The sequence below is a fragment of the Rhinatrema bivittatum genome, chromosome 7 (assembly GCF_901001135.1).
Source record: "Rhinatrema bivittatum chromosome 7, aRhiBiv1.1, whole genome shotgun sequence".
Classification (NCBI taxonomy): domain Eukaryota; kingdom Metazoa; phylum Chordata; class Amphibia; order Gymnophiona; family Rhinatrematidae; genus Rhinatrema; species Rhinatrema bivittatum.
This window is the reverse complement of record NC_042621.1, coordinates 94632674-94657989: the sequence shown is the minus strand read 5'-3', so window position 1 is coordinate 94657989 and position 25316 is coordinate 94632674. Positions and strand designations below refer to the sequence as shown.

The window sequence follows — 25316 nt, the reverse complement described above, 5'->3', positions numbered from 1 at the left end:
ATACACAAGTTATTGCAGTTTCAGAATGTGCAGAATGAGGAAAGCTTACTGGCGACAAACCATGAACTGTTCATTCTGCTGTCACAAACCACTGCCTCACATACGAATGTATGAAATAGGGCAAAAACAGAAGCAAAAAGGATACTATGGAGGAATCCCAGGGGGAATTGCAATTTTCATGCCAAGTGGTGGAGGAAGAACAGACCTATTAAATTCCATTAAATTCAAATGCAATAATATTGCTATTATATGGCACTTACATTTTAGACAGATCTGATCTTGTCAGCTCCGTATAGTCTAAGAACAAACTGGTTCTAACTAAAGCCTGATATTCCATCTTCCCATTAGTACCTAGAACTCATTTGGCCTTCCACTGCAATACATAGGGGCCTAGGCAATAAAAGTTGTGTGTGAATGCTAAGGCCGTTTTGCATGCACTAAAATAGCCTACTTTGCAATAAAGCCACAACTTGCATATTAAGATGGTCCCCCATTAAGGTGTATGCGCTATAATTAGCATATACTTAAAAAGCAAATGAGGTCATATGCAAATGAAGCTTTAAATGGGCTTATGGTATATAATGTGATATGCTGACATCCACCAACTATTTACCGGATGCCTGATAAAGCCCAAAAAGTTAACACCTGCCCTCAAACCCCCCCCCCAACATTAACAAGCCTGACGTAAAAAGGTTGATTAGCATGGAGATTTACTCCCCCCCAACAAAGATCCAGCTAAATACCCTCCACTGTTCACTCCCTAATGCCCCATACAAAGTCCTAAACCTCCCTGCAGAACAACGCTAGAGCCCTCCTCCCTGGGGCTACCTCCTACCACTCTCCCCATCCCTCCCAGAATGACGGAGCCCTCTCTGAAGCTAGCCAAGAGACCCCTTCTGGAGATCCTTTCTTCTTTTTTTTTTTTCTCCAGCAGGAGGGCGTGCAGAGCTCTCCTGCTGGCACAACTGCTGAACCGAGCACTGAATGATACACAGTGACGGGCTCTGCAACCTCTCTGGCCAGGAAAGAAAGGAGAAGACTCCAGAATAGTGGGTGCCCGTTCTGGAGAAGTGGGATGGTCTTGGGTGGTCCCCAGAAGGGGTGACATCATTCTTGTAGGGGAAGAGAATTGGGAAAGGGTGGAGACAGACCCATGAAGTGGTGGTGGTGGTGGTGGGGGTGTCTTCTGAAATTGTTCTGCAGTAGGGGAGGAATGTGTTGGGACTTCTGTATGGGGTCCTTGAGATGTGCGGTGAGGGTCAGTGTTTGTTTGCATGATCTTAATGGGGATAATGGGTCAGAGGAAACCCTCCTGTAAACTGGCCCGTTCACCTTCTTTCACTTCAGGTTACTTAGCATGGGGGATTTCCCAGTAGCTAATATGGACAGAACACTTTTTTTGGTCTTAATGCCCATAAGTCAGTCTTTTTTACCTTTTGTGTCTTGTTTGATGGCTATGACCTGATGTCCGAGTCTGCTGTCTTGGTGTTAGATTGTTATTTGTGCATTCAGTATATAGAGACCTGTTTTTATTATTTATGAATAATTTGGAACCTGTTGTGTACTTTGGATCAAGCGGTATATAAATTTGGTAAATAAAAATGAATGTAAAAAATGAATGTAAAAAAAATAAACATGTTCTACCAAGGCCACGGTGTTGAAAGTAAGTTTTAGCCTGCTCTCAGTAAAACGTATTACAAAGCATGTTAAATCCCCTTTCTTTTCTTTTTTTTGTTTTGTTTTGTTTTATGAAGCAGTTTCCTCCTGCTTCTTTGGGTTTTCAGCTCAAACAGAACCAGGACTGGGATCTAGTGTCATGAGCCTTCATTTACAGCTAATCTTTTCCCCACCATTTCATGTTTTCCACCAACCTGCTTTAGTCCAGCTATTACAGAGAGAGTCCTCAGCCAGGGGCCAGGCAGCAGGGGTCCTTTGTGAACCCTGAAACCATGGGTCCTAAATCCAGCCACCAGGAGGTCATCATTGGACAAGGACTGACTCCCTCCCCTGCAGTCTGTGCAGCCCCAGATGACCAGGGAAGCTACCGGCTCCTAAGTCCCGTTTTAACATGCACATTACAGTTTTATTGAGACACATGCTAAATTCTTTTTTAGCACAAGTTTTATTGCATAGGCTCCATAAAGTCCCATTCTATCTCATGGACAAATACAGAATCTGTAAAAGCACTACAGGGCTCAAGAGCTTGTGAGGCACTAGACTAGCTCATCAGAACCTGACAAATAGCAAATACTTACTCCAGCTTCTTCAAAGTTCCAATCTTTGGTAAGCTTTTTGAAAGAGCTTCTGCAAATTTGTCCCCGTATTTTCTATTTCTAAAGCTGCAATTAAAAAAGCCTACTTTGAATGCCATCATTGTTACAATGGTTAGATGCACTGAAAAACAGCGCTATTCAGCGAAGAATTTTGCAGAACATTAAAGACAGGAAAACAAAATACATTTGGAAACCATTTGGATTAAAAGTTTCAATTAAATCAAAATTGCTCCTTATAAACACAAAGAGGTCCATATTCAGAAGCTTTTAGATGAATAACTCAGAAGTTATCTGGCTAAATTAATATTTGGGAACTTAGGGGGTCATTTTCCAAAGGTATCGCACGCGAAAAGGGACTTTTCGTGTGCGATATCTACATCGGGGCGGAGTCCGCACCGGAAAGGGAGGAGTCGGGGAGGCCTCAGGGCGGACTCTGCGATGACTTCGCTGACGGGGAAAGGTAAGGCTCCTTATCGCCACCAGTATCGCGCCCAATAGCGCCACCTTTCACGGTGGTGCTATTGGGTGCGAAAGCCGGCAGTGATCGCACCGCGGAAGTGAGATAGCTGCCGCCTTTCGCAGGCCCGCTCCCCCGCTTCGCCTCCTCACCCCCCGTTACTGCCAGATTCTCTTTCCCCGTCAGCGAAGTCATCGCAGAGTCCGCCCTGAGGCCTTCCCGACTCCTCCCTTTCCGGTGCGGACTCCGCCCCGATGTAGATATCGCACACGAAAAGTCCCTTTTCGCGTGCGATACCTTTGGAAAATGACCCCCTAAGTTCCCAAATATTAATTTAGCCAGATAACTTCTGAGTTATTCATCTAAAAGCTTCTGAATATGGACCTCTTTGTGTTTATAAGGTCTGTGACCTTAGAAAATCCAGGCCTTAGCCGGCTTTATTTTATCTGGATAAGTTAGGGGCGCTCTAGGGGCATAACTGGGAAGAACTGAGTTAGCCAGCTAAGCTATCCAGCTAACTCTGATAATCAGCTAGCTAAGGGAGTCATTCATCAAATAGCGATAGGGCCTTATCGTGTGCGTTACTGCAGTAATGCATGCAATAATTACCGCATCAAGATTTGAATATTTAAATTCGAAATTAAAATAAAAAAGGGAGGAGTTTGGGCAGGGTTTTGAATAATGAGAGGCTGGTAGCGCTATGGGCGATAAATGTTTTGCACATTATCCCCGGCAGTAGCGCCAGAAATAACCAGACCTTTTCTACTGGCGCTACAGGGGCAAAAGTGTTCAGCACGGCCGAAACCGTGGCGTATGATACCGCACCACCGAGATGCGGCCGGCTGCACACTTTCGCCCTCCGCCCCTTTTTTGCCCACAGGTGAATATTTTGCTATATTTATAGCGGAATGGTGAATCAAGGCCTAAGTCTGGTCGGGTCAAAGAGAAGGCCTAAAGTTAGCCGGATAAAGTTAGCTGACTATCTTTAAGATAGCCGGCTATATTATTTAATGCTGCGGCTGCACTATAGAATATACCTTCAAAGTTAGCCAGATAAGTTTATCCTGCTAGTTTTGCTATCTGGACAGTGACTGAATACAGACCTCACAAAGACTCTTGGGTTTAAAGACACATTTCAGCTTGGTTGACTCAAGTGCCTCTTCGCTGGATTATAGCATTGTAAGCCCTCAAAAGAGAGAATCACTTCTTAATTTAAAGCTTTCTTCTGACTGTATGGAATCCAACTGCCCTCAAAACCCTCGACAGCAGCCAGGGCCGGATTTACACCTCACCCGCCCCTAGGCACAAGATTTTCAGTGCCGGCTACGCCACTGAAATTTCCCATTAGGCCCAGTAGGTGTGTGCCCTGGGCACACACCTACTGGGCCTAATGGGAAATTCAGCCCTGGCAGCAGCACCCAGCTCTGCCACTAAGGCAGAGAAGTCATCAGGGGAGTGAACAAGAGCTCTCGTGGAATATGCAAGTCCCAAATCATGAACAGAATATCCTTTTATTAGAAAGTGAGTTTTGCCTTTTGGTGAGGTATTGGTTACATAGGATTCAGTTTGTAGAATGCTGCTTACTACTTACATTGCAATAAAATATTACCTCATAGTGATCCAAGTTATCTGACACCCCTGGCCCCTGAAGGAAATATATCACTTACCTGAGCTGATCTAGATTTTCACACTTGGCTAGGACCTCTAAACAATCTGTTTCCATGAGACATCCTGCAAAATCTAATCTAATCAGGCTTCTACCATGGTTAATAACAAACACGAGAGCCATAATGTCCACTGGAGTTATCCTGAAATTTCTGAATTCGTATTTGAATTTCAAATTGCTGCCCACTTGGAGGGCTAGTTCGAGATCCTGTGTTTCATACGTGCAATGGCATAGCTCGATTATTTTCGGCCCAGTGAGGTCCATTGCTGCTAGCTTCTTCAGTGACTGCAGAACAGCTGCTTGTTTATTTGTTACCCAGGCCTCACTCTGTTCTGCCAGGTGAGTGAGAAATACCCTGCATTCCTTGGAGGAGAGGCCGGACAAGAAGATATGGAAACTGTCTGTGAACCAGGTTTTTGTTTTGCTCCTGAAAGTCCACTTTGACTTCAGAGAAAGATTACTCTTCAGGGAAGCGCTGCTCACAGACTTATTTATCATCAGGTACAGTGTAGCGAAAAACTCTTGCAGGCTGAGGTGCACAAATGCATAACCAGTCTCCTGGCTGCTGCCTAGCTTTTTCACGTCAAAGACAGACATCAAGCCATGCATGGAAGCAAACTCCTTCACCTGCTCTGAGATATCTCCCACATAAAATACAATCTTCTTCTCTTTGAGTCCTTTTCGTGCCAGATCACACAAGTCAAAAATTGCAAGTCTATACTTGTTCAGCTGCATTTCTTCACTTTGCACGGAAGATAAATTTTGCTGCCTGCTTATGAATATCATAAGCATTTTGACATAGAACTGAGTTATTGTGTCTGGCAGCTCCACGCAAGGCAAGCCCTTGGATAACATATATTCCAGACAGATACAAACGATATAACACAGTGCAGGAACAAAGCACATCCTCATCAGTTTAGCATTGTTCTTCAGATGGGCTATGGCTTGTTCTTTCAAAGAGCTTTTGAGGAAAAAATGGCTTGCATATTCCTTAACTTTGTCCTGATCAAATCCCAACACTTCTGCAACCATGTCTACTGTAGTGAAGGTATGGTCAGGTAATTTCTTAGGTCTACAGGTCACCATTACAGTGCATCCACTGAGCAGCCTTCCATGATACAAACTTGCAAAGATTTCTGCTATGGACAGGGGTTTGTGGAGATCAGAGGGCGTGCGGGAAGAGCTGGCAGACAGGCTACCCACAAACTCATCGAGCCCATCAAATATAACCAAAACCCGATGAGCATTCTCGAGAATGTAATGAAACGCCTCATCGGGACTCACTTCTGGCTGGAGAAACAAGTCAAAGAAAAGCTCCTTTACAGTTACTTTCCTATTTATTAAATTCAGCTGCCTGAATTCAAACAGGAAGGCAAACTGAAACTGAGGTAAGGATCCATGTGCCCACACATGGCAGATTCTGTGCATTAACATAGTCTTTCCTGTGCCAGGTTTTCCCACCATAAAAATAACTCTAGTATTGGAGACAGCGGCATTTTCAAAGAGGTTTGGAATTTCCATGACAGTGTCTGCACACTCTTCTGCCTCTGACGACCCTGCCTCATCTTTTGATTTCTCCACTTTTTCCTTCGATTTGGAAGTCTTTGTCTGCTTGATCTGTAAGTTAACAAAGACTTGGTTGAAGGTCAGTTGCTTCAATTGTCCTTGCTCTCTTTTGCTTTCATATTTGTGCAGTGCTGAATTGATCATTTGGCATCTGTACCTTTCACCTGAATCTGTTGGCGACAGAGAGTGTTATCAGCATAATGCAAGGATAATGCACAATACCTCATGGCTATCATCATACTAATAATAGCATTTGAAATGCTTGCTGTAGTATTTCGACAAAATGCAAACTCGCTTATGTCGTCTCAAAAAAAAAGTGTTAAACCTTGAAAGGCATTTAAAGCAGCACTATCACACTTTTCCCTCTATTTACAATTGTAAACACAGCAAGGAATCACATTATTATTATTTTTTTTTTTAAACAACAGACCTGGACCATCACATTTCAAACCCCCAGAAAGAAGCATGATATTGTTTCACTGACGTGAAGGCATGAAAATCAATGCAAACAAGAAAGAAAGAAAGAAAGAATAAATGATGTTATCAGTGCTAGGACTACAGTGTGCTTTGGTGTTGAAATCATAGATAGCCCCCGGCAAGAAACACTGTGCCACCTTGAAGAAACTCCAGCAGCCCCTGCAGAGAATGGAAAAGGGAAAGGCAGTCTTGGAAGCTCTGGATTGAGAAACGGGAGATAATAATTGCATGTGGCACGTAAGCCTAGCATGTAAGCAAGTGCTAGCTGGACCCAAGGGGGTGAGTGAATGAGGGGAGCTGGTCGGTGAGCTGTCCATTTCAGGAGCTCTCGGAAGTCGGCACAAGCATCAGTCTGGCCTACGTTTCCTAATGAGTTTGTGCTTTCTGTACCTTGTTGCCTTACTTTCATTTTATATTCTATATCTAGGTCCCAGGCAGTGATGCCAAGAAATAGAACTGCAGTGGTTTTTATACTAATTAAGTTAATGGATTTGGTATTGGCAGTGGTATTGCTCTCTTGTATTTACCAGTGGCTCTGATAACAAAGAGCTTCTCAGAGCTGACAATTAAGACTGTTTGGAATTCATTGTTAGGCTTTGTTCTGCTGAACAAAACATATCCATGCTGTACTTAATGATCGGCTAATTGAAACCAAGGAACAGGATGAAAAGATATCATAGCTGTTAAGACATTCTCAATTAAGATTGCCAGGGTCCCTGCTTAAAGTGGTACCGTGCTGGCCTTTAAAAGTTTTAAACAATGAAGTCCAAAACTGCTACCACAAAAATATAAATAAAAAAATGGAAGTACAAAATATACACTGCTCTTCACAAAATGATGATTGCTAAATACAATTTTTAATTACCAATTTTCACACTCTTAAATATGATCATTTTTATTGTTGAAATCTTAAAATGGGTATCATAGAGGAAAGTGCATGCATTGCCATAAGCGCTATTGTATATGCGTCAGTTCAATTCTAATTAATTACCCACAGTCACATTCTTTTACAGTGTTTTGAAAAATGCTTGGTGCAGACGTATTTAGTGATAAAATTCCCAAAACAAACTACAAAAAATAAAATGGGTCACCACAGTAATATTTGGAAAGAGAAAAATAAATTTCATTTACAAAGTGAAAACTCAAGTTTTTATGATAATTCAATAAATAAATACTTGCTAAGGTAAAAATGAAACCAGCCATAACAAACTATGGGGGTCATTTACCAAGCGGATCGCACGCGATAAGGGATGTTTTGCATGCGAAAAGTCCCTTATCACGTGTGATACCAAGATGGGGGCGGAGTCGGGACGGCGTCAGCCCCAGAAAAGGAGGAGTCGGGGCGGCACCGGGGCTGACAGTGCGAAGACTGCGCCGACAGCAAAAGGTAAGCACCTTTATCACTGTCAGTTTCGCACTGAATAACTACACCTTTTATGGTGTAGTTATTTGGCGAGACGCCAGCAGTGATTGAACCATGGAGGTGCGATCCAGTGGCGTAGCCACGGGTGGGCCTGGGTGGGCAGGTGCCCACCCAACTTAGACCCAGGCCCACCCAACTGGCACCGGAACTGCAAGGCTGTCGCGGGATCCCATCCCCGCGACAGCGAACAAGAGAACCCACGCCTGGCGCGCCATCACGGCACACATGGGGAAGCGCTGCTGCGGCCGTATGGCCAACTGGTCTTCCTGTTCGGGGGGGGGAGCGGAAGCGCCGCGCGCAGCTTCCGCTTTCTCCCCCCAAGGCAGGAAGATCAGCTGCCTCTCCTGCTGCCACCGGCCTCCTGCTATCTTCGGGGGTCGGGCCGTACTGCCCGCCGATCTTCCTGTTTGGGGGGGGGAGGGAGGAAGTGGACGTTATGCGCTGCGCTTCCGCTCCCCCCCCCCCCACAGGAAGTTCGGCGGGCAGTACGGCCCGACGCCCGAAGATAGCAGGAGTCCGGTGGCAGCAGGAGAGGCAGCTGATCTTCCTGCTCTGGGGGAGAAAGCGGAAGCTGTGCATGTGCTTGAATGTGTATGTGTGGATGAGAATGGGAGTGTGTGTGGGTGAAAACTGGAGCCTGGGTGTGTATGTGGGTGAGAATGGAAGCTTGAATATGTGGGTGAATGGGAGCTCGAATGTGTGTATGTGTGGTTGAGAATAGGAGCCTGGGTTTGTGGGTGGGTGAGAATGGGAGCTTGAATATGTGGATAAGAATGGGTGCTTGAATGTGTGTATGTGTGGGTGAGAATAGGACCTTAAATGTGTATATGTATGGATGAGAATGGGAGCTTGAATATGTGTGGGTGAGACTGGGAGCATGGGTTTGTGGGTGAGAATGGGAGTCTGGGTTTATGTGTGTGGGTGAGAATGGGTGCCTGGATGTGCGTCTGTGTGTGCATAAGAATATAAGCCTGGGGAGGGGTGAGAAAGTGAGAACTTGTATGTGTGTCTGCAGAGAATGTGAGCTTGTGGGGGGGGGGGGGGAGAGCATATGAGAGTGACAGCTTGAGTGTGTGAGAGGGAGTCTGTGAGAGAAAGCGTGTATGTGTGTGTGTGTGTGTGTGGAAGGGAAGAAGACAGTAATAGAAGAAAGACACTGCAAAGGAATTAGGAAATGAGCTATAAGGGAAAAAATGGGAAAAAGAGACCAGGACCAACTGATTAGAAAAATACAAAGATCAGACAACAAAGGTAAAAATATATAACTATATTTTGAGATGTTAGCAATTTAAATATAAGCAACACAACCGCTCTCTCAAAATTTATGGACAGGTAGGAGCCGTGTATAAAATCGTAATAATAAGAAGGCTAAAGTACCACAAATCACCGTGAATTATGTTTGTATCATTAAGTAAACCTCATACTTAGGCGTAGATGTGAATGCTATGCTGCATAATTTGGCATTATTTATCAGTAAAAAAACAACTAGTAGACCTGCATGCCTACAGCCCACCCATGTTAACCTTGTGCCCACCCAAAAAATCAATTCTGGCTACGCCACTGGCGCGATCGCTGCTGGCTATCGCGGGACCACCTTCCCGTTTCTCCCCCTGCCCCCCATTACCGCGGGATTCAGGGAGCCCTGCGACGTTGGTAAATGTAGACCTATATCAAAGATAAAAAATCCAGATGAATTCCATAAACCTGACAACAGGTATCGTTTCAGCACTCTGTGCCTACTTTGGGGGTTATATTCACAGAATCATTCTCAGCGAATTGAAGACTGTGTCATAAATGTGCACCATTCTGCACATTTATTTTTCAAAATAACACAATATTTTTTGCAAATTATTCTGCATTTCAGTGCAATGAGGGTCCCTGGCAACTTGGCTCATCTGCCAGCAGCGTCAATTGATGCTGGCAGATGAGCCAAGCTGGCAGGGAATGCTGCAGTTGTTGCTAACCTCTCCACCTGAGTCTGTCCCCCTTACCCCTCCCCTCTGTTCCTCTCCCTTCTCTCTCTCTCCCTCTTCTCCTGCTCTCTTTTTCCCCCTCTTCTCCTTTCCCCCTTCCCTAACAGGGCCCAGGAGGAAGCTAAACCATGGGGCATGCTATAGGGAAAATGATTAACGTGTTCTTTTATTTCTCTTCTGCGCTGTCATCTTTACCAATAAAAATAGAGATTTCATGGATAAACATACAACAGATTTTTCACTGGGGACGATGTGGGGGATCCTCTACGCTGGGCTACTTTTGGAAAATCGTTTCTCAGAAGGAGGCTCAAACCGGCTGGGAGCTGTGTTTGTGGCGACTGAAGTGTGAGCGAGAGCTGCGCACCCCGCTGCTGGAGGCTGCGTGCTGCTGCCCGGACCTGCCCTGGGGCCACGTGTACCTGAAGGAGCCCTTCGCTCGTAATCTGCTACGGAACTGGTGTGGGGCTGGAGAGGAAATGGGTTTTGGGGATCACTTGTAATTTTTCATTGCAGGTACCGTGCTGCGATGCGATGCCCCCGGCATGCTTCTGGTTTATTTTTAATCCTTTTCCGGCGCGAGAGGAAAGCACGAGGCAACGGCAACGGTGCGAAGAAGGGCAGTGAGGGAGGAGATCTGCGTGGCATCGATGAAATTTGCACGGTGGCGATGAAATCTGCGTGGCAGCGGTGAATTCTAAGAAATCTGCGACGTGAGGGAGGAAATCTGCGCGAAGGAGGAATTCTGCATAAATTCTGCATTCCGTAGTAGCACAGAATTCCCCCAAGAGTACATTATGAATGAGCCCACTGAAGACTTAAAAATTAAAAAAAAATATTAAAAATCATCCATCATATATCTGCCGTGATACCCAGGCAAAAATCAAAGGTGTACTCATTTATCAGTCCAGAGAAAAACAGGCCATTCTACTCATGAATTCCAACTCAATAGAGCAAGTGGTTATACTCTATAAATCCATTCCTGTTGCTATTTAAGAAGTCAAAATTAATGCTATCCACCACGCCAAGTCTGTAAAAAAATGTTTAAAGTCGAAACAATGGAATTGTCTTAACAAACTACTACAATTCCATTGAGATTAAATGAATGGATAATGGGTTGCTTTAGTAACCACTTGGAAGATTTACAGGGTGAATGCCTGTGCTATTGAAAATGCTCTCATTTAGGTTCCATTATTCTTTGTATTGTGTGTGAACACATCAGCTGTTACATTCTGCTATGACATTAAAGAAGGTTCTTATTGACAGTTATCAAAAATATTCTATATAAAATGTTGCTCCCCATATACCAATGTATGAACATCATATATTAGAAGCCAATGTAGTCTTAATGCCTAATGCTCTTATTGAAAAAACTTGGAAAACCTCATAACATTCAATATTAACTTACTTTAAAACAGCTGTGACACCACTTTTTTCAGCATTACCTCTTTCATGCTTATTTTTTTCTTTTTTTTTTTGTGTGTATTGGCTTGTTTTTTGAGCGTTAACTTACAGCCTATTTGTTGGCAAAAGGCTGTGAAATTGTAATCATTGGTTTCCAAGCTAAATCGATGTAAACTTGAGCATTTTAAATTGCTTTTAGTTATTTTAACTTTTAAAGATTTTAAAGACACTGACACTTATCATTAACAGGAGAGAGCAGCATTTCTGAATCGCCCAACCAGACACGGCTCGTGTTTTGTACACTTCTTCGGGGGTGGCTTTTAAATTGTGCTGTTTTCAAGTATCATTAACAGAAGTGCTGCTCTCTCCTGTTAATGATAAGTGCCAGTGTCTTTAAAATCTTTAAAAGTTAAAATAACTAAAAGCAATTTAAAATGCTCAAGTTTATATCGATTTAGCTTGGAAACCAATGATTACAATTTCACAGCCTTTTGCCAACAAATAGGCTGTAAGTTAACGCTCAAAAAACAAGCCAATACACACACAAAAAAAAAAAAAGAAAAAAAAGAAGCGTGAAAGAGGTAACGCTGAAAAAAGTGGTGTCACGGCTCTTTTAAAGTGAGTTAATATTGAATGTTATGAGGTTTTCCAAGTTTTTTCAATAAGAGCATTAAGCATTAAGACATCGGCTTCTAATATATTATGTTCATACATTGTTATATTTACAATTATACATCATATTGTTGCGGTTCATAATTATTTTGCTCCCCATATACCAGCATAACACCTGGAACTTTTGAGTTGTGGTCACCCTGAGATTGCTATTGATTAGTGGGGGCATGGGGGAGGGGGGGAGGAGGGGAGGTAAGAGGAAGGAATATTACATATCATAGAAACATCGAAATGTGATGGCCTATCTAGCCTACCCATCCAAACCGACTACTCAGCTCTACAATCCCTACCACTTCTTCAGAGATCCCCTGTGTTATCCCATGCTTTCTTGAACTTCAGATACTATCCTTGACATCACCACTTCCACAGGGAGGCTGTTCCATTCATGTACCACCCCCCTCTGAAAAAAAATATTTCCTTAGATGAATCTAATAAAGGGAAATAATAATGGGAGTAATAATGGAAGATTGCAATTACCCCAATATTGACTGGGTAAATGTAACATCAGGACATGCTAGAAATATAAAGTACCTGGATGGGATAAATGACTACTTCATGGAGTAATTGGTTTAGGAACCGAAGAAAGAGGGAGCTATTTTAGATCTAATTCTTATTGGAATAAATAATTTGGTGAGAGAGGTAACAGTGGTGGGGCTACTTAGCAATAGAGATCATAAGATCAAATTTGAATTAATGACTGGAAGGGGGACAATAAGTAAATCTACGGTTCTAGCATGAAACTTTCAAAAGGGGAACTTTGATAAAATGACAAGTGGATGGTGATGCATATAGGGAAAATAACCCTTGCTGTAGTTACACAATGTTAGGTTCTATCTTAGGAGCTACCACCCAGGAAAAAGATCTGGACATCATAGTGGATAATACAGTGAAATTGTTAGATCAGTGTGCTGTGGCAGTTAAAAAAGCAAACAGAATATCAGGAATTATTAGGAAGGGAATGGCAAATAAAACGGTGGATGTCATAATGCCTCTATCACTCCATGATGAGACCAATCCAGGTTACAGTACTAGCAAGTAGCCAAGCATTAAATAGATTCCATGCCACTGATGCCAGTAATAAGCAGTCAACAGTTTAGGGATTTCTCCACCAGGAAATTTTCCAAACCATTTTTAAACCCAGCTATACTAATTGCCTTAACAACATCCTCTGGCAATGAATTCCAAAGTTTAATTGTACATGTTATGAAGCAAGTTTCTTTGGATGTGCTGTAAAGCAAGTATCCTTCGGTGTGCTCTGAGGCCAGTTCCTCCTTGGAAGAGGAATATATGATTGACAACTTCAACTAGCAGTCCTCATGGGCATACTGTGAAGCTGTATAGCAAGTTTGAATATGCTGTGAAAAAGTTCTTTGGGAATATATAGTTGGCAATTATAACCAGCAGTCCTTGCGTTTAAGGCACACTTATCCGGAGGAATTGAGCACTGTAACCAGCAAGTATTTAATTGAAGATGCCAAGGATATATGGATTCTGAAAACACATGTTTTATTGTTCCCATGACATTTGTCTTGTGTGGAAATCTGTTAAGATATTTATTGCAATTGTAAAAATTGTTTTGTGGGGGTAGTCATGGGCATGTATTTTATTGGGTAGGTATGAATAGGGTAAAGGTATGTATGAATGGGGTGAGTTTGTGAATGGGATATGTTTATGTGAATGAGTAATTAAGAGATGTTGTTTCATTAGTTGAGGGAGTAGACTGTGTATTACCTGTTGAAACCTTTATAGGATAACATTTGTGGAATAAATAAAAGTTTGTATTTTCTCTAATGGGGTGATTTATTTTGATAAAAGGTTATTAGTGAGCTGGGTAAAGACAAGTGGGCGGCCTGTATAGGGTATTTACATTGAATTTACAACAGGCGTTGGGCGGTTGTTTCAGACAGGAAACAAAAAAAGGGTATGAAGATGCTTGCTCCTGGGGCCAGGCTTAGCGCACAGCTTCTGCCATACAACCTTTACTATCTGGGATTTAACAAATCAAATACCAAACATACTGAGAGACAGGCAAAGCAATTGAGTTCAAACACTTGTAGGAACATAAGGCCTGGACAGACAGGCACAGCAATCAAGGTCAAACCCTTGTAGGGACATAAGGCCTAGATGGACAGGCACAGCATTCGAGGAAAGAGTCAATCCCACGTAGGGACATAAGGCCTGGATGGACAGGCAAAGCAATCGAGGTCAAACACTTGTAGGAACATGAGGCCTGGATGGACAGGCACAGCATTCAAGGACAGAGGTGAATCCCACGTAGGGACATAAGGCCTGGACGAACAGGCACAGCAATCGAGGACAGAGTCAATCCCACTTAGGGACATAAGGCCTGGACGGACAGGCAAAGCAATCGAAGTCAAACCCTTGTAGGGACATAAGGCCTGGACGAACAGGCACAGCAATACAGGACAGAGTCAATCCCACCTAAGGACATAAGGCCTGGATGGACAGGCATAGCAATAGAGGATTTCCTTTGTGCAGGTATGTTGTGGTTTGACCTGTCACTTCTTCCTGAACTGGTTCACTGCCAGAAGAAAATGGCATCTTTTTCATTTCTGAAAGATAATTCAACAGAGGATGCTTTTAGAGCAGTAGAGACTGCCATTTGTGAAGCAAGAACTGAGCTGGAGATTATTTTTGAATACCCAGAAGCTATTAACTGTACTTATGCACTTCAGCTGATCACAAAGGAATAGGAAGAGCTCTCAGCAATAAGGAAACCGCTACTCAAGTAAAAATCTACAATATCAACCTATGTTGACTTTGTGGTTTACACAGTGCCTCTGTAAACAATGGGAACAGAGAGGATGAACTAGAGTACACCTACCACCAGTTTTCAATAGTACTAGAAACATTACTGTTGGCAAGGTCTTGAGAAACATTGAGCATATGAAATATGAAAGCTCCAAATATCTTAAGTCAGCTTTTTATGTTCTTACATTCCAAATGTGGACGGACAGGCACAGCGTTTCAGGTCAGGCCCTTGTAGGGACGTACGGCCTGGACAGTGGATGGACAGGCACAGCGTTTCAGGTCAGGTACATGTGCTGCAGTGCTTATATTATCTGGAGCATAGGAGGCAGTTGGAGCTGCTGCAAGGCTTTCAATTGCTTTTATTCATCTTGCCATTCACAGGGAAAATTTGGAAATCTAAGCAAAGGCAGTTTTTCTTTCAAAAACACTAGCTTTTCCATCAACTCTGATGCCAGCCTTGAGCAGTGAGGGCTCATAATATCCCCTGTCATTGAAAAGACACGTTCACTGGGCACACTGGTTGGTGGACATGGCAGATATTGCTGAGCCACTTTGGCTAGATGTGGCCAGACAGTGGACTTGTGTGCCCAATATGCCAGCGGATCTGTCTGCATGTTCTCTGTGGGCTCTGAGAGATACCGTGTCACTGACAGCTGTTCTGGTGTCTCCTTTGCTTGGGTGGGCTGAGAGTCACTCATGCCAGCTGCTTTCTCTCTCACCTGTCACACAACAGATGAATCTTTATGGGCAACATGCCTTTGGCATTCTGAAGTGGAGGAGGAAGTACTATCTGTCGCTGACAGAGTGCTGCTCCTGCTTGGGCTAGCAGCACAACTCTTTGAAGTGCCCGCTGTTTCCACCTCTGCTTCACGCCTAATCTGTCTCTGTCAATGGCGCTCCTGTTCACGGACTTTTGCTAACAGCAGGTCCTTCACCAATAAGAGACAATCATACTGTAGGGCGAGTTTCCCTTTCACACGGGGATCACAGACTGTGGCAAGCATGTATGTGTTCTGTGCTGTTAAAGGCCTTAATCTCTCTTCCATCTGCTGCTGCAAAACGTCCAGACAATGCAGCACCTCAACTGTCATTCCCTCTTCCTGTTTAAAGGCCTCCAAATGTTCATCCAGGAGATTAACTATAGGGATGATGTCTGCCAAGGTGGCACTTCTGGAACTCAGCTTCTCCATGACATCCTTGAAGGGCTGCAGGATTTTTACCAGCTGACTCATGACTAACCAATCATGATGCCCTAGGGGATTCTGCACACCTATGTCCATTGTACCAGAAAGTTCATGAAGGGGTGTCTGCAGCTCCACTAACCTCTCAAGCATCATAAAGGTGGAATTCCACTGGGTGGCAATGTCTTGAATGAGACGCTTGTGAGGCATCTCCAAATCAGTCTGCTTTTGTCAGAGAACCTGCCCCGCCTTCACACTTCTGTGGAAGTGCGCTGCTATGTTCCTGCACTTCTGTATTAACCTATGCAGGTATTCATTCTCTTTGTCATTGGAATCCAACCCCAGAGCTGACTTCACTACCAGGTGCAGAGTGCATGCAAAACATCGGATGTTCTTAAAGTGCCCGTCGTTTATTGCCTTAACCATGTTTGCACCATTGTCTGTGACAAAGAACCCTGCCTGAGGATTCCTGTCTCGCTGGTGTAGTTGCCACCCCACCAGCATCTGTCTGATGCATGCTAGAATATTGGCTGTGGTATGGGCCTGGTCAGTCAGGTGGGTGTGCAGTAAACCCCACCTCCACCCTGATACTTGTTCAGTAATAGAGCTGCTGGCTGCCCCTGCCTTAGCCAGGTCCCACCAGTGTGCTGTCAGGGAGAGGTAAGAGTGTGCAGCATTCATGGTGGTCCAGATATCGCAGGTGAAATGCACTCTCCCCTCTGCCTTAGCTAGCAGTACTTGCATGCGACTGCAACACTGCTTGTACAGGCTGGGGATGACCTTTCTGCTAAATGTGGTTCTGGAGGGGACTTTGTAATTTGGAACTACGACCTTCAGAAAATGCTTGAAACCCACATTCTCCACTAACTGCAAGGGCTGGTCAGCAAGGGCAATCATTCCCCCAATGTTCCTCGTTACAACTTTTGAGGCTGCCTGCCTCCTACCCCGGGATAGCGTTACTGCACTCCACCCCATTTCCTCCATGGTGGGTTGTCGCTTCTGCCACATGTCAGGGGGTTGCTGGCCTGCCACCTGACTGCTAGAAGGGGATGAGGGCGTGGGCTGACTCTGCTGCTTTTGAACCACTTTACGCTGCTTGGAAGGAGGTCTCCTGACTGGTACTGCCACCATCCCCAGATGGCAGTAACCTTGTTGGGTGTTGCCTCTTCATATGATGCGTCATGCCAAACTTAGATAGATGTCCCATTTGCTTGCCTCTGCTAATATCCCTGCCACAGTAATTACATTGAGCAAAACGCGGGTCATCCGTCAATTTAAAGTGGTTCCAGATCACAGATGTCTTTCGTGATCCTCTCTTCTCTAAAGCCTTGGTGGTGGATGCTGGCACTGGAGCTGAAATAGTGGGTGCACCCTGAGAAGCAATGCCAGGAGCCTCAGTCACCCTCTGTGCCTGCGCTGACTGCTCTTCCTCCTCCTCATCAGTTTCATCTCTTCCCTGCTGCTCTGAAGTGGAGGCTAAGACAGGACTAACTGATCCTCCTAAAGCTTTGTCAGTTATTACTTCTTCCGTTTCAGATGAGAATCCCACACAAGATGATTCTTCATCTGAATCAGAAGCAAACAGTGACTGCGCTACATTGTCAATGCTAAGTCCCCCTGCTGTTTCTGTCCCCCTGCTGCTTTTGGGTGTCGACATTTTGTCTGGCATGACTCAGGCTCCCCTTCCCTCACCTCCAAAACTACAGGGCCAGAAACAGGTGGTGGCGATGGCGATGCATCATGGTCAGATTTCATTTTTTTCTGGATGGAACTGACTGCCCCTACAAAGAGTTTAGATTGTGACAGGTGCCTTTTTAACTTTAATGGAGAGTGGCACTAGTGTCTTTTGAAGTGTCTCCTCTGCCAGTCCCAATCACTCGACTACATCTAGCTTTCCCTGACATTATGGATTTAATGTCACTGCCTAGTGCCTACTGGCTGCTCACTGACACAGTGCCTTGCTATGCAGTAATGTAATGTGTGTGGTGTGCACACACACGCAGCTTGCTTGTAGGCACAAAAGAGGCAAACTGGGGATTTCACTGCACAGACCATCCCAATAACAAAGTTCAATCTGTTAAACTACCCACTGCCCAATGTCACAGTGCCTTGCTATGCACTAATGTAACATGTGTGGTGTGCGCACACATGCAGCTTGCTTGTAAGCACAAAAGAGGCAGACTGGGAATATCATTGCATAGACCGTCCCAATAATAAAGTTCAGTCTGTTAAACTACCCACTGCCCACTGTCACGGTGCCTTGCTATGCACTAATGTAATGTGTGTGGTGTGCGCACACACACGCAGCTTACTTGTAAGCACAAAAGAGGCAGAGTGGGGATTTCACTGCACAGACCGTCCCAATAACAAAGTTCAATCTGTTAAACTACCCACTGCCCACTGTCACAGTGCCTTGTTATGCACTAATGTAACATGTGTGGTGTGCACACACACGCAGCTTGCTTGTAAGCACAAAAGAGGCGGACTGGGAATTTCACTGCACAGACCATCCCAATAATAAAGTTCAGTCTGTTAAACTACCCACTGCCCATTGTCACGGTGCCTTGCTATGCAGTAATGTAACGTGTGTGGTGTGCACACACAGAGCTTGCTTGTAAGCACAAAAGAGGCGGACTGGGGATTTCACTGTACAGACCGCCCCAATAAAGTTCAGTCTGTTAAACTACCCACTGCAGCCCAGTGCACAGAGAGACTGAGTGAGTTGAATTAAAGAAACTCAGTTTAAAAAAGTTGAAATTGTTGGCACAGCAGGAAAATCCATGAAATATACTTTCCAATGCAAATTCTAGCAAAATTGAATATATCTCTCCCAGCCACAACACCCAAATCATGGTTGCTTGCAGCCTAGCCCATAGGGTGAATGAAAAAAAATGGCACTGCTAGCAGCTTCTCTCCCTGGCACAGAGAGACCGTCTCAGATCACCTAAATAATAAACTGCTTAAAACACAAACAGGGCTAGCTAGCTCTCAGTGCAGCCTCCTTCCACAAAGCCCATCTCCCCACACCACCCCTGCAAAGAAAGTGCGTGGCACGCCTCGTGCTGAAGTATATATAGTGCTGGGTCATCAGAAAATCGTCACCGAGCACTGAATGACAGCGCGATTGGCTGCATTCAGTGCATTTCACAAAATGCAAGGGCTGATATGCTGCATTCCGGTATCAGTGCCAACCTGTCCAACCCTTTCCTCTGAGTCACTGATGACTCAGAGGAAAGGGCTGGTTTTTGCTCTGGATAGTGGATACAGCGAAATGGCGTCCTTTGATTGCAAATGGTGGCAAAGAAAAGTGTTCACGCCATGCGTCGCACAACGGATTAAACGGATTATAAGTTATATTCGTGGGGAGTCACCATGCGTTTCGCCTCCCCACTAATATAACGAATAGGGACATATATGTTGCGGATTGCCGATACGGCGAAAACGAATGCACACCTCTACCTCTTACTGGTCGCGGACCATGACCCTGGCACGCCTGAAGGAGTGGACGAGAGGGAATACCTGGAAGGCGGGTCCTGTAGTCAAGGATAAGACAGCATGGACAACTTGACTGAAGGCTTAGGCATCAGGAATAAGCGAGGACTGACATCAGCAACAGAAGACACAGGGACCATCGAGAGACCAGGAACATGGAACGAAGAATACAGAGGAGCTCCCACGAAAAACGAAGAACATGAAGGCCTTGAAATAGCAAAGAATGGAAAAGAAAGAACTCCAGGAGCAAACAACACCTTGCAAAGGCCCAGAGGAACTGCCAGGGAAGCCTTTTTATGGGGCTGCAGGAATGATGTCATCAGGAGGGGCCACGGGGCTTTTCCCGCCACGGTCCCTTTAAATCTCTGGCTGAGGCGCACACCTAAGGAGATGCCGCGCAGGAACGGCAAGTCAGCAGCATTCAGGCCACAAAGACGAGCAAGGCCGGTGGAGTCCCATAGCCGCACAGTGGGAAGCGTTGGGGTCGGTGGAGCGAGGGACCGAGCCGGTATCAGGGGAAGGGAGGCGAGAGAGCCGCCCGCAGGCCTATCCCACGGCGGTATTCACAACATAATTTTTCAGAGTAAAAATTTACAGAAACACTGCCCTAAAGAATGCCTTCCCCTACTGCAGGTAAAAGTATTCGTGCATTAGCGGCATGTATATACTTTCACCTATACGGCTTTCATAAAGTCCATGCCCACGGGGGAAAGCACCGTTTTACCCATGGAAACAGCTTAGAAAATGACCCTCCCCGCGCACACCTATATAAGGTGAATTTTGAAAGCCCGGCGCACGCATGAATTAGGGGATGCGCAAACAAGTCGGGCTCGTGCGCGCTGACCGTATTATATAATGCGCCCAGATACGCATGCACATGCTGCGGCTCGCACATCTCAAAACCTCTCAAACGGGGGCAGGGCGTGGGCGTGTCGAGGTCTGGCAAAGAGAGGCGTGCGTGAAATACTTACGCGCCCCAGCGCGTGCCAAAGTCCCCTGCCGCGTAGTTTTGCTTCTGCTACGGACGACGTGTAAGTTAGGAAAGAAAAAGATCGAGTTATTTTGGAGGGGTTTAAAGTGTCTGGGGGCAAGTGGGTGGAGGGGGGTCTGAAGGATCTAGCTGTTAACCGGGCGAACTGGTGGACCAATTGGTAAACTGGCAATGGTGTTGGCATGCACCCCTTTTAAAATCCCCCGACTTACACGGTGGAGACAGGATTTGCGTGCCCGTGCGTGCGCCCTATTAAAATTCGGCGCGAATGTGCATGTGGCCAGGCAAGCTGTAAAACGACCGCATCCCTGGGAGCGGGCCGATGCACACGCATGCCGGTTTGAAAGTTACCGTCCCTGTGTAAGTAGTTTAGAGAATGAGGTACCAAGTCGCTGTCGTTTCGCTTCTTTGCCAGTTGCGGCTGAGTTGCTTGTAGGTGGAGGATGATGCTGTTCAAACTCTGAAAGCCAAATAAAAACAACCAATCAAACTGCAGAATGTCCAGCTCTTGATGTACGTGGATAACACGTACTTTCATTCTGTTTGCAAACAAATTACTGTATATGCAACAATAATTCAATTCCAGTTCACTGCATTACATACAAGTTTCAACAGTTATTTTTATGTGATTCATATTTTGTTTTTGTTTTCATTTAAAATATAAATTTATTTTTTTTTGCAATGGTGAATGAAAAATAGCCACGTAAGTTTTGGTTGGGTACAGTTATTTCTTCAAGAATACCACAGCTTTAGCTCTGGCATTTATCTTCACAGCAGAAACAGAAACTGCGTGCGCTGAAATTTCTGTGGTGGTTGGAGGTTTAAGGGAATTTGTACCATGCTTACGGAGCTTTGCACCTCTCTCACCAGTTCAAATCTGGCTCAAATAGGTAGTAAACGAAAATCATCATCTAAAACCTGTTCCGCAACCTAAGCGAAATGAGTTGGTGGTCTCAGATTAGGTCCTGGTGGACCAATGTCCATAACTTAAAACACACCCTAAACACTAAGGGCTGGATTTTCAAAGGTTACGTGCGTAAAACCCAGGGGATTACGCGCCTGGCCCGGCCTTACACGCACCGGGCCAATTTTCAAAGGGCCCGGCCATGCGCGTAAGTCCCGGGATTCGCGAAAAGGGGCAGTCCAGGGGTCGGTCCGGGGACGGGGCTTGAGGCGCCTGGCATAGCGGCCATTTGTCGCTATGCCGGGGGATCGTGCGCCGGCAGGGTGCCAGTACGCGCAACTTGCTCCTGCTCCGAGGCAGGAGCAAAACGTGAATTAACGAAATGGGGGGGGGAGTATAGGATAGGGGAAGGGGAAGGGAGGTTAGGCTAGGGAGTTGGGAAGTTCCCTCCCAGTCTGCTCCTTAATTGGAGTGGACTGGGAGGGAACTGGGGAAGGCCCCGATGCGTCGCCGTGTGTACTTGCAATACGTTACTCTCCCTTTTTTGCGCCGACCTGGCATTTTATAACATGCGCATGCCAGCACACATGTTATAAAATCACAAATCCATGTGTGCGCGCCAGGTAGCGAGTGCACATGGACACGCGCATAACTTTTGAAAATCTACTCCTAACTGGTGCCAGTCTCAGGAGAGAGGCCTAAGCCTGCCCAGGCCTGGAGGCTGACTTATTTTTTCACCCTCAGAGAAGGCCTGAGGCACACTGCTGCCAGAGCTGCCAAGGGGGGGGGGGGGGGGGCAATTTTTAAGAATGGGATTTTCATCAAATGCTGGATTTAGGCAGAGCAGTAGGGTGACCATATAGCTCCATGTCAAGGGGGACAAGTCAATCCAGTCCTGGTTTTACCCCATTGCATTCACAGAAATGTAGTTCTGATTTCTCTATTGAGCTCCATAAGAAAAGCAGAACTAAGTCTCATTGCAGGCATTGGGGTAAACCAGGAGCTGGGTTCAGGTTTTTTTTCCTTGACAAGGAGCTACTTGGTCACTCTAGATGCAAAGGTAAATTTTTAAACAACCGGTGCGGTTGATAGCCTGTCCTCCGCTTCTGTGTCTGCCTCTGTCTCCCCATGCCCTCCTGTCTCTCTTCTCCTTCCCCTGTGCCCCCTCTCCCTCCATCGCTTGACCCTTCTTTCTCTATCTTATCCTTCCCTTCTGTCTATTGTCTCTCCCTTCTCATCATGGCTCCCTCAGTCTCTACTTTCTCCTCTCACCTTATGTATATCCCTCCCCTCCCTCTCCCCTTTGTGTACCTTGCCTATCCTTCCCTGCACCTTCTTCTCTCTTTATCTCCCTTTGTGTGTCCCTTCCCTCTCCTATACCTTTTACTTCTCTCTCTCCCTTTCTTCCTCCCTTTCTACCTCTGTGCCGCCTCTCTTCAGCAGCTCTCCAGCAGAGTCCTGGCCCATCACCCAGTCCGAGGAGCTGCAGGGAGCTGTATGGGAGGGCTAAGCTGTGCCCCGCCTCCTCTCCCCACAGCTTCCAATTAGAGTACAGGAAAGAAGGTGAGGGCGGGACTGCAGGGGGAGAGGGCGGGACTGCAGGGGGACACAGCCCAGCTCTTTGCTGCATGGAGCTGGCCTTACCTTGCCCTGGATTTTGTGGTTTTGATATCTCTGTGCTCTTTGCGGTATCCTTCGCCTTAGGGGTTTTGATACCTCTGTGCTGTTTGCAATTCCCCACAATCTATGCCTTGAGGGTTTTGATGCCTTTATGCTGTATGCAATAGTCTGTGCTATATATCTTGGATGATTATGATGTCACTTTGTTTTTCTGTCTCACTCTGTACACTGCTCTTTTGTTTTCTAATCTGCACCTACTATTAACTTCAGAGGAAGATTGCAGTGAACAGCAGCCTGATTTTTCTCTATTTCTTCTCTTCTTCAGTTTGTATGTGTGCACAAGAAATCAGCAGGCATACACAGTGTGTATAAGACATTTTGTCTTACATTGTGAGTGCTACTGGGCATAGTTTCACTGTAAAACTGTACTAAACTACATAGGCATAGCCAGTCAATAGACAGTGTGTAAAACTGTCAAGCATTCTGTTTTCTAAGCAGTGCCTCTCTTCTTGCTGTACTGCTCTGCATTTACCATTTGTGATTTTAATCACAAGCACCACTGCTTCTACTGCTACTGCTTCAAGCCACTCTTGCTACCTCTGAGTAGTTCCTCCTCTGCTCCATCTATCTTTGAGGTTTTTTTTCTAAATGACTTCTTTTATGCTACTTGCCAACTCTTAATCTTGCTCTGGCAATCCAATGTTTTACACAGACTACCTAGTTATCTTTAACAGTTTCATGCCCTCTAGCATTTTTCATTCAAACTCCCTTCCCTTACATTTCTTACTATTGGTCTTGTCCTGTATTTAGCCTGCAATGAATTATACCACATCAAAAGGCAAGGGCATCAAAAGTACAGCACCAAAAACCAGGATCCACCATCTTCATTATTACTGTGTCTCAGGTAATACAGGCAGAGTTTGCAAAAACTGATTCAGAAGAAGAATCATGTCTGAAGCAAATTTGAACCCTCTAGTTAGTAACATCTTAGCCTCAGTGTTGTCAACCTGTTAACAAAGTTCTATAGTGAAAGCTGGGAGTTAGCAATCTGTCAGAAAGCTCTGTTGTTAAAGCTGGTATTTGGCAATCTGTAGTTATTTAGAATAGTTGTGGGTGGATCCTTGGACCAGTGGCAGATGACCACGCCCTTGGGGAAAATCCCGAGAGGGACCACTGGTCAGGCTTAGTGTAGGAGACAAACACACACTAGTTCTTTTATTAGACAATATAATAAACCACCAAAGGTGGCAGTAGTAAGCTGGACGTGCCCAGCTGGGCTGTAGGTGGCTGAGCTGTAGAGAAAATAAAAAAGTGAGTAGGCAGTATATGCAGAGTTCTGGAACAAGTCCTTGATGGTAACACTCACACAATAGTCTCTTGAGGCAGCCCAGGAGATGGTATGCATTAGGCCCTCGAGGTGCGAGTACCTGGATCCAGGGAAAGCTCTGAGAGATAGATGGAAACTCACTAATGTTGTAAGCAGCGATGACCTCTTGGCAGAAGTGGTATTCAGGAGCAAGTCCGGGATGTGGGCCCTCGAGGCATGAGTACCGGTTCCGAACTGCGACCTGCAAAGAAAAAGAGAGAGCGAGGCCCCCAAGGAGTGAGCACCTCTAGTGAAGTCCAAGGAGGCAGAGTAGCTGGGTTTGCGGAGAGCGAATCCCATCTGCAGAGACCAGGAGGAAGCGAACCCATGCTAACTCGTCTTGTTAGCGAAAACTGAGACCTTAAATATCTGGAGCTGGTGACGTCATCTCAGGGGGACTCCCCTGAGATTCGCGCCAACACTGGTACATCGTTCGGGCTGCGCACACGCGCTCTTAGGCATCTGGTCAACATGGCGGCTTGCAGCGTCGAGCCGGTCCGGGAATGCCGGAGGAGGACGGCCTGGAGATGTTGCAGCAGCTAGCCTTCCATCAACCCCGAAGGGAGTCGCCAACAAAGTAAGGTGGGCGGAGCAGAGATGGACAGCGACGGACACAACACTCAGTGAGGAAGTGGAGAAGGCAGATTATACTGACAGAGCTGAGATGATACACAGCAAAGGAGAAGCTCAGCTTGAAACATGTACAGCCAGCTTCTTCCCCTAATGTTGCCATAGGGAAATGACTTAAGGCCTCTTACAGAAATTGTCTCTGGCTTTTCCCTGCCTAGGGCTTTGTACTAATTTGGTTGGTGCCCTTTGCCCCTCATCTGGCACCTTGGAGTGTTCTTGTGACTGGGTGGTTGCTTTGTGTCTGCCATAGTACTTTGGGGTCTTCATGCCACTCTTTGTTGTGTCCGTCGCTGTCCGAAGTCTCCCCTCCGCCCACCTTACCTCATTGATGACTCCCTTCGAAGTTGATGGAAGGCTAGCTGCTGCAGCATCTCCAGGCCGTTCTCCTCCAGTGTTCCCGGACTGGCTCGACGCTGCAAGCCGCCATGTTTACCAGATGCCTAAGGGCGCGC

General features: G+C 45.6%; 1 protein-coding gene across 1 annotated transcript in view; it reads right to left on the bottom strand.

The window, feature by feature from the left end:
- Positions 1 to 25316, bottom strand: part of LOC115096168 (protein NLRC5-like) — a 126307-nt gene that overhangs the window by 43610 nt on the left and 57381 nt on the right. Inside the window, exons 5-7 of the mRNA XM_029610680.1 lie at positions 20730 to 20804; positions 4398 to 6132; positions 2256 to 2339 (exon numbers count right to left, since the gene is read on the bottom strand). Of these exons, the coding sequence (XP_029466540.1) occupies positions 2256 to 2339; positions 4398 to 6132; positions 20730 to 20804 (1894 nt within the window). The remainder of the gene's footprint in view (positions 1 to 2255; positions 2340 to 4397; positions 6133 to 20729; positions 20805 to 25316) is intronic.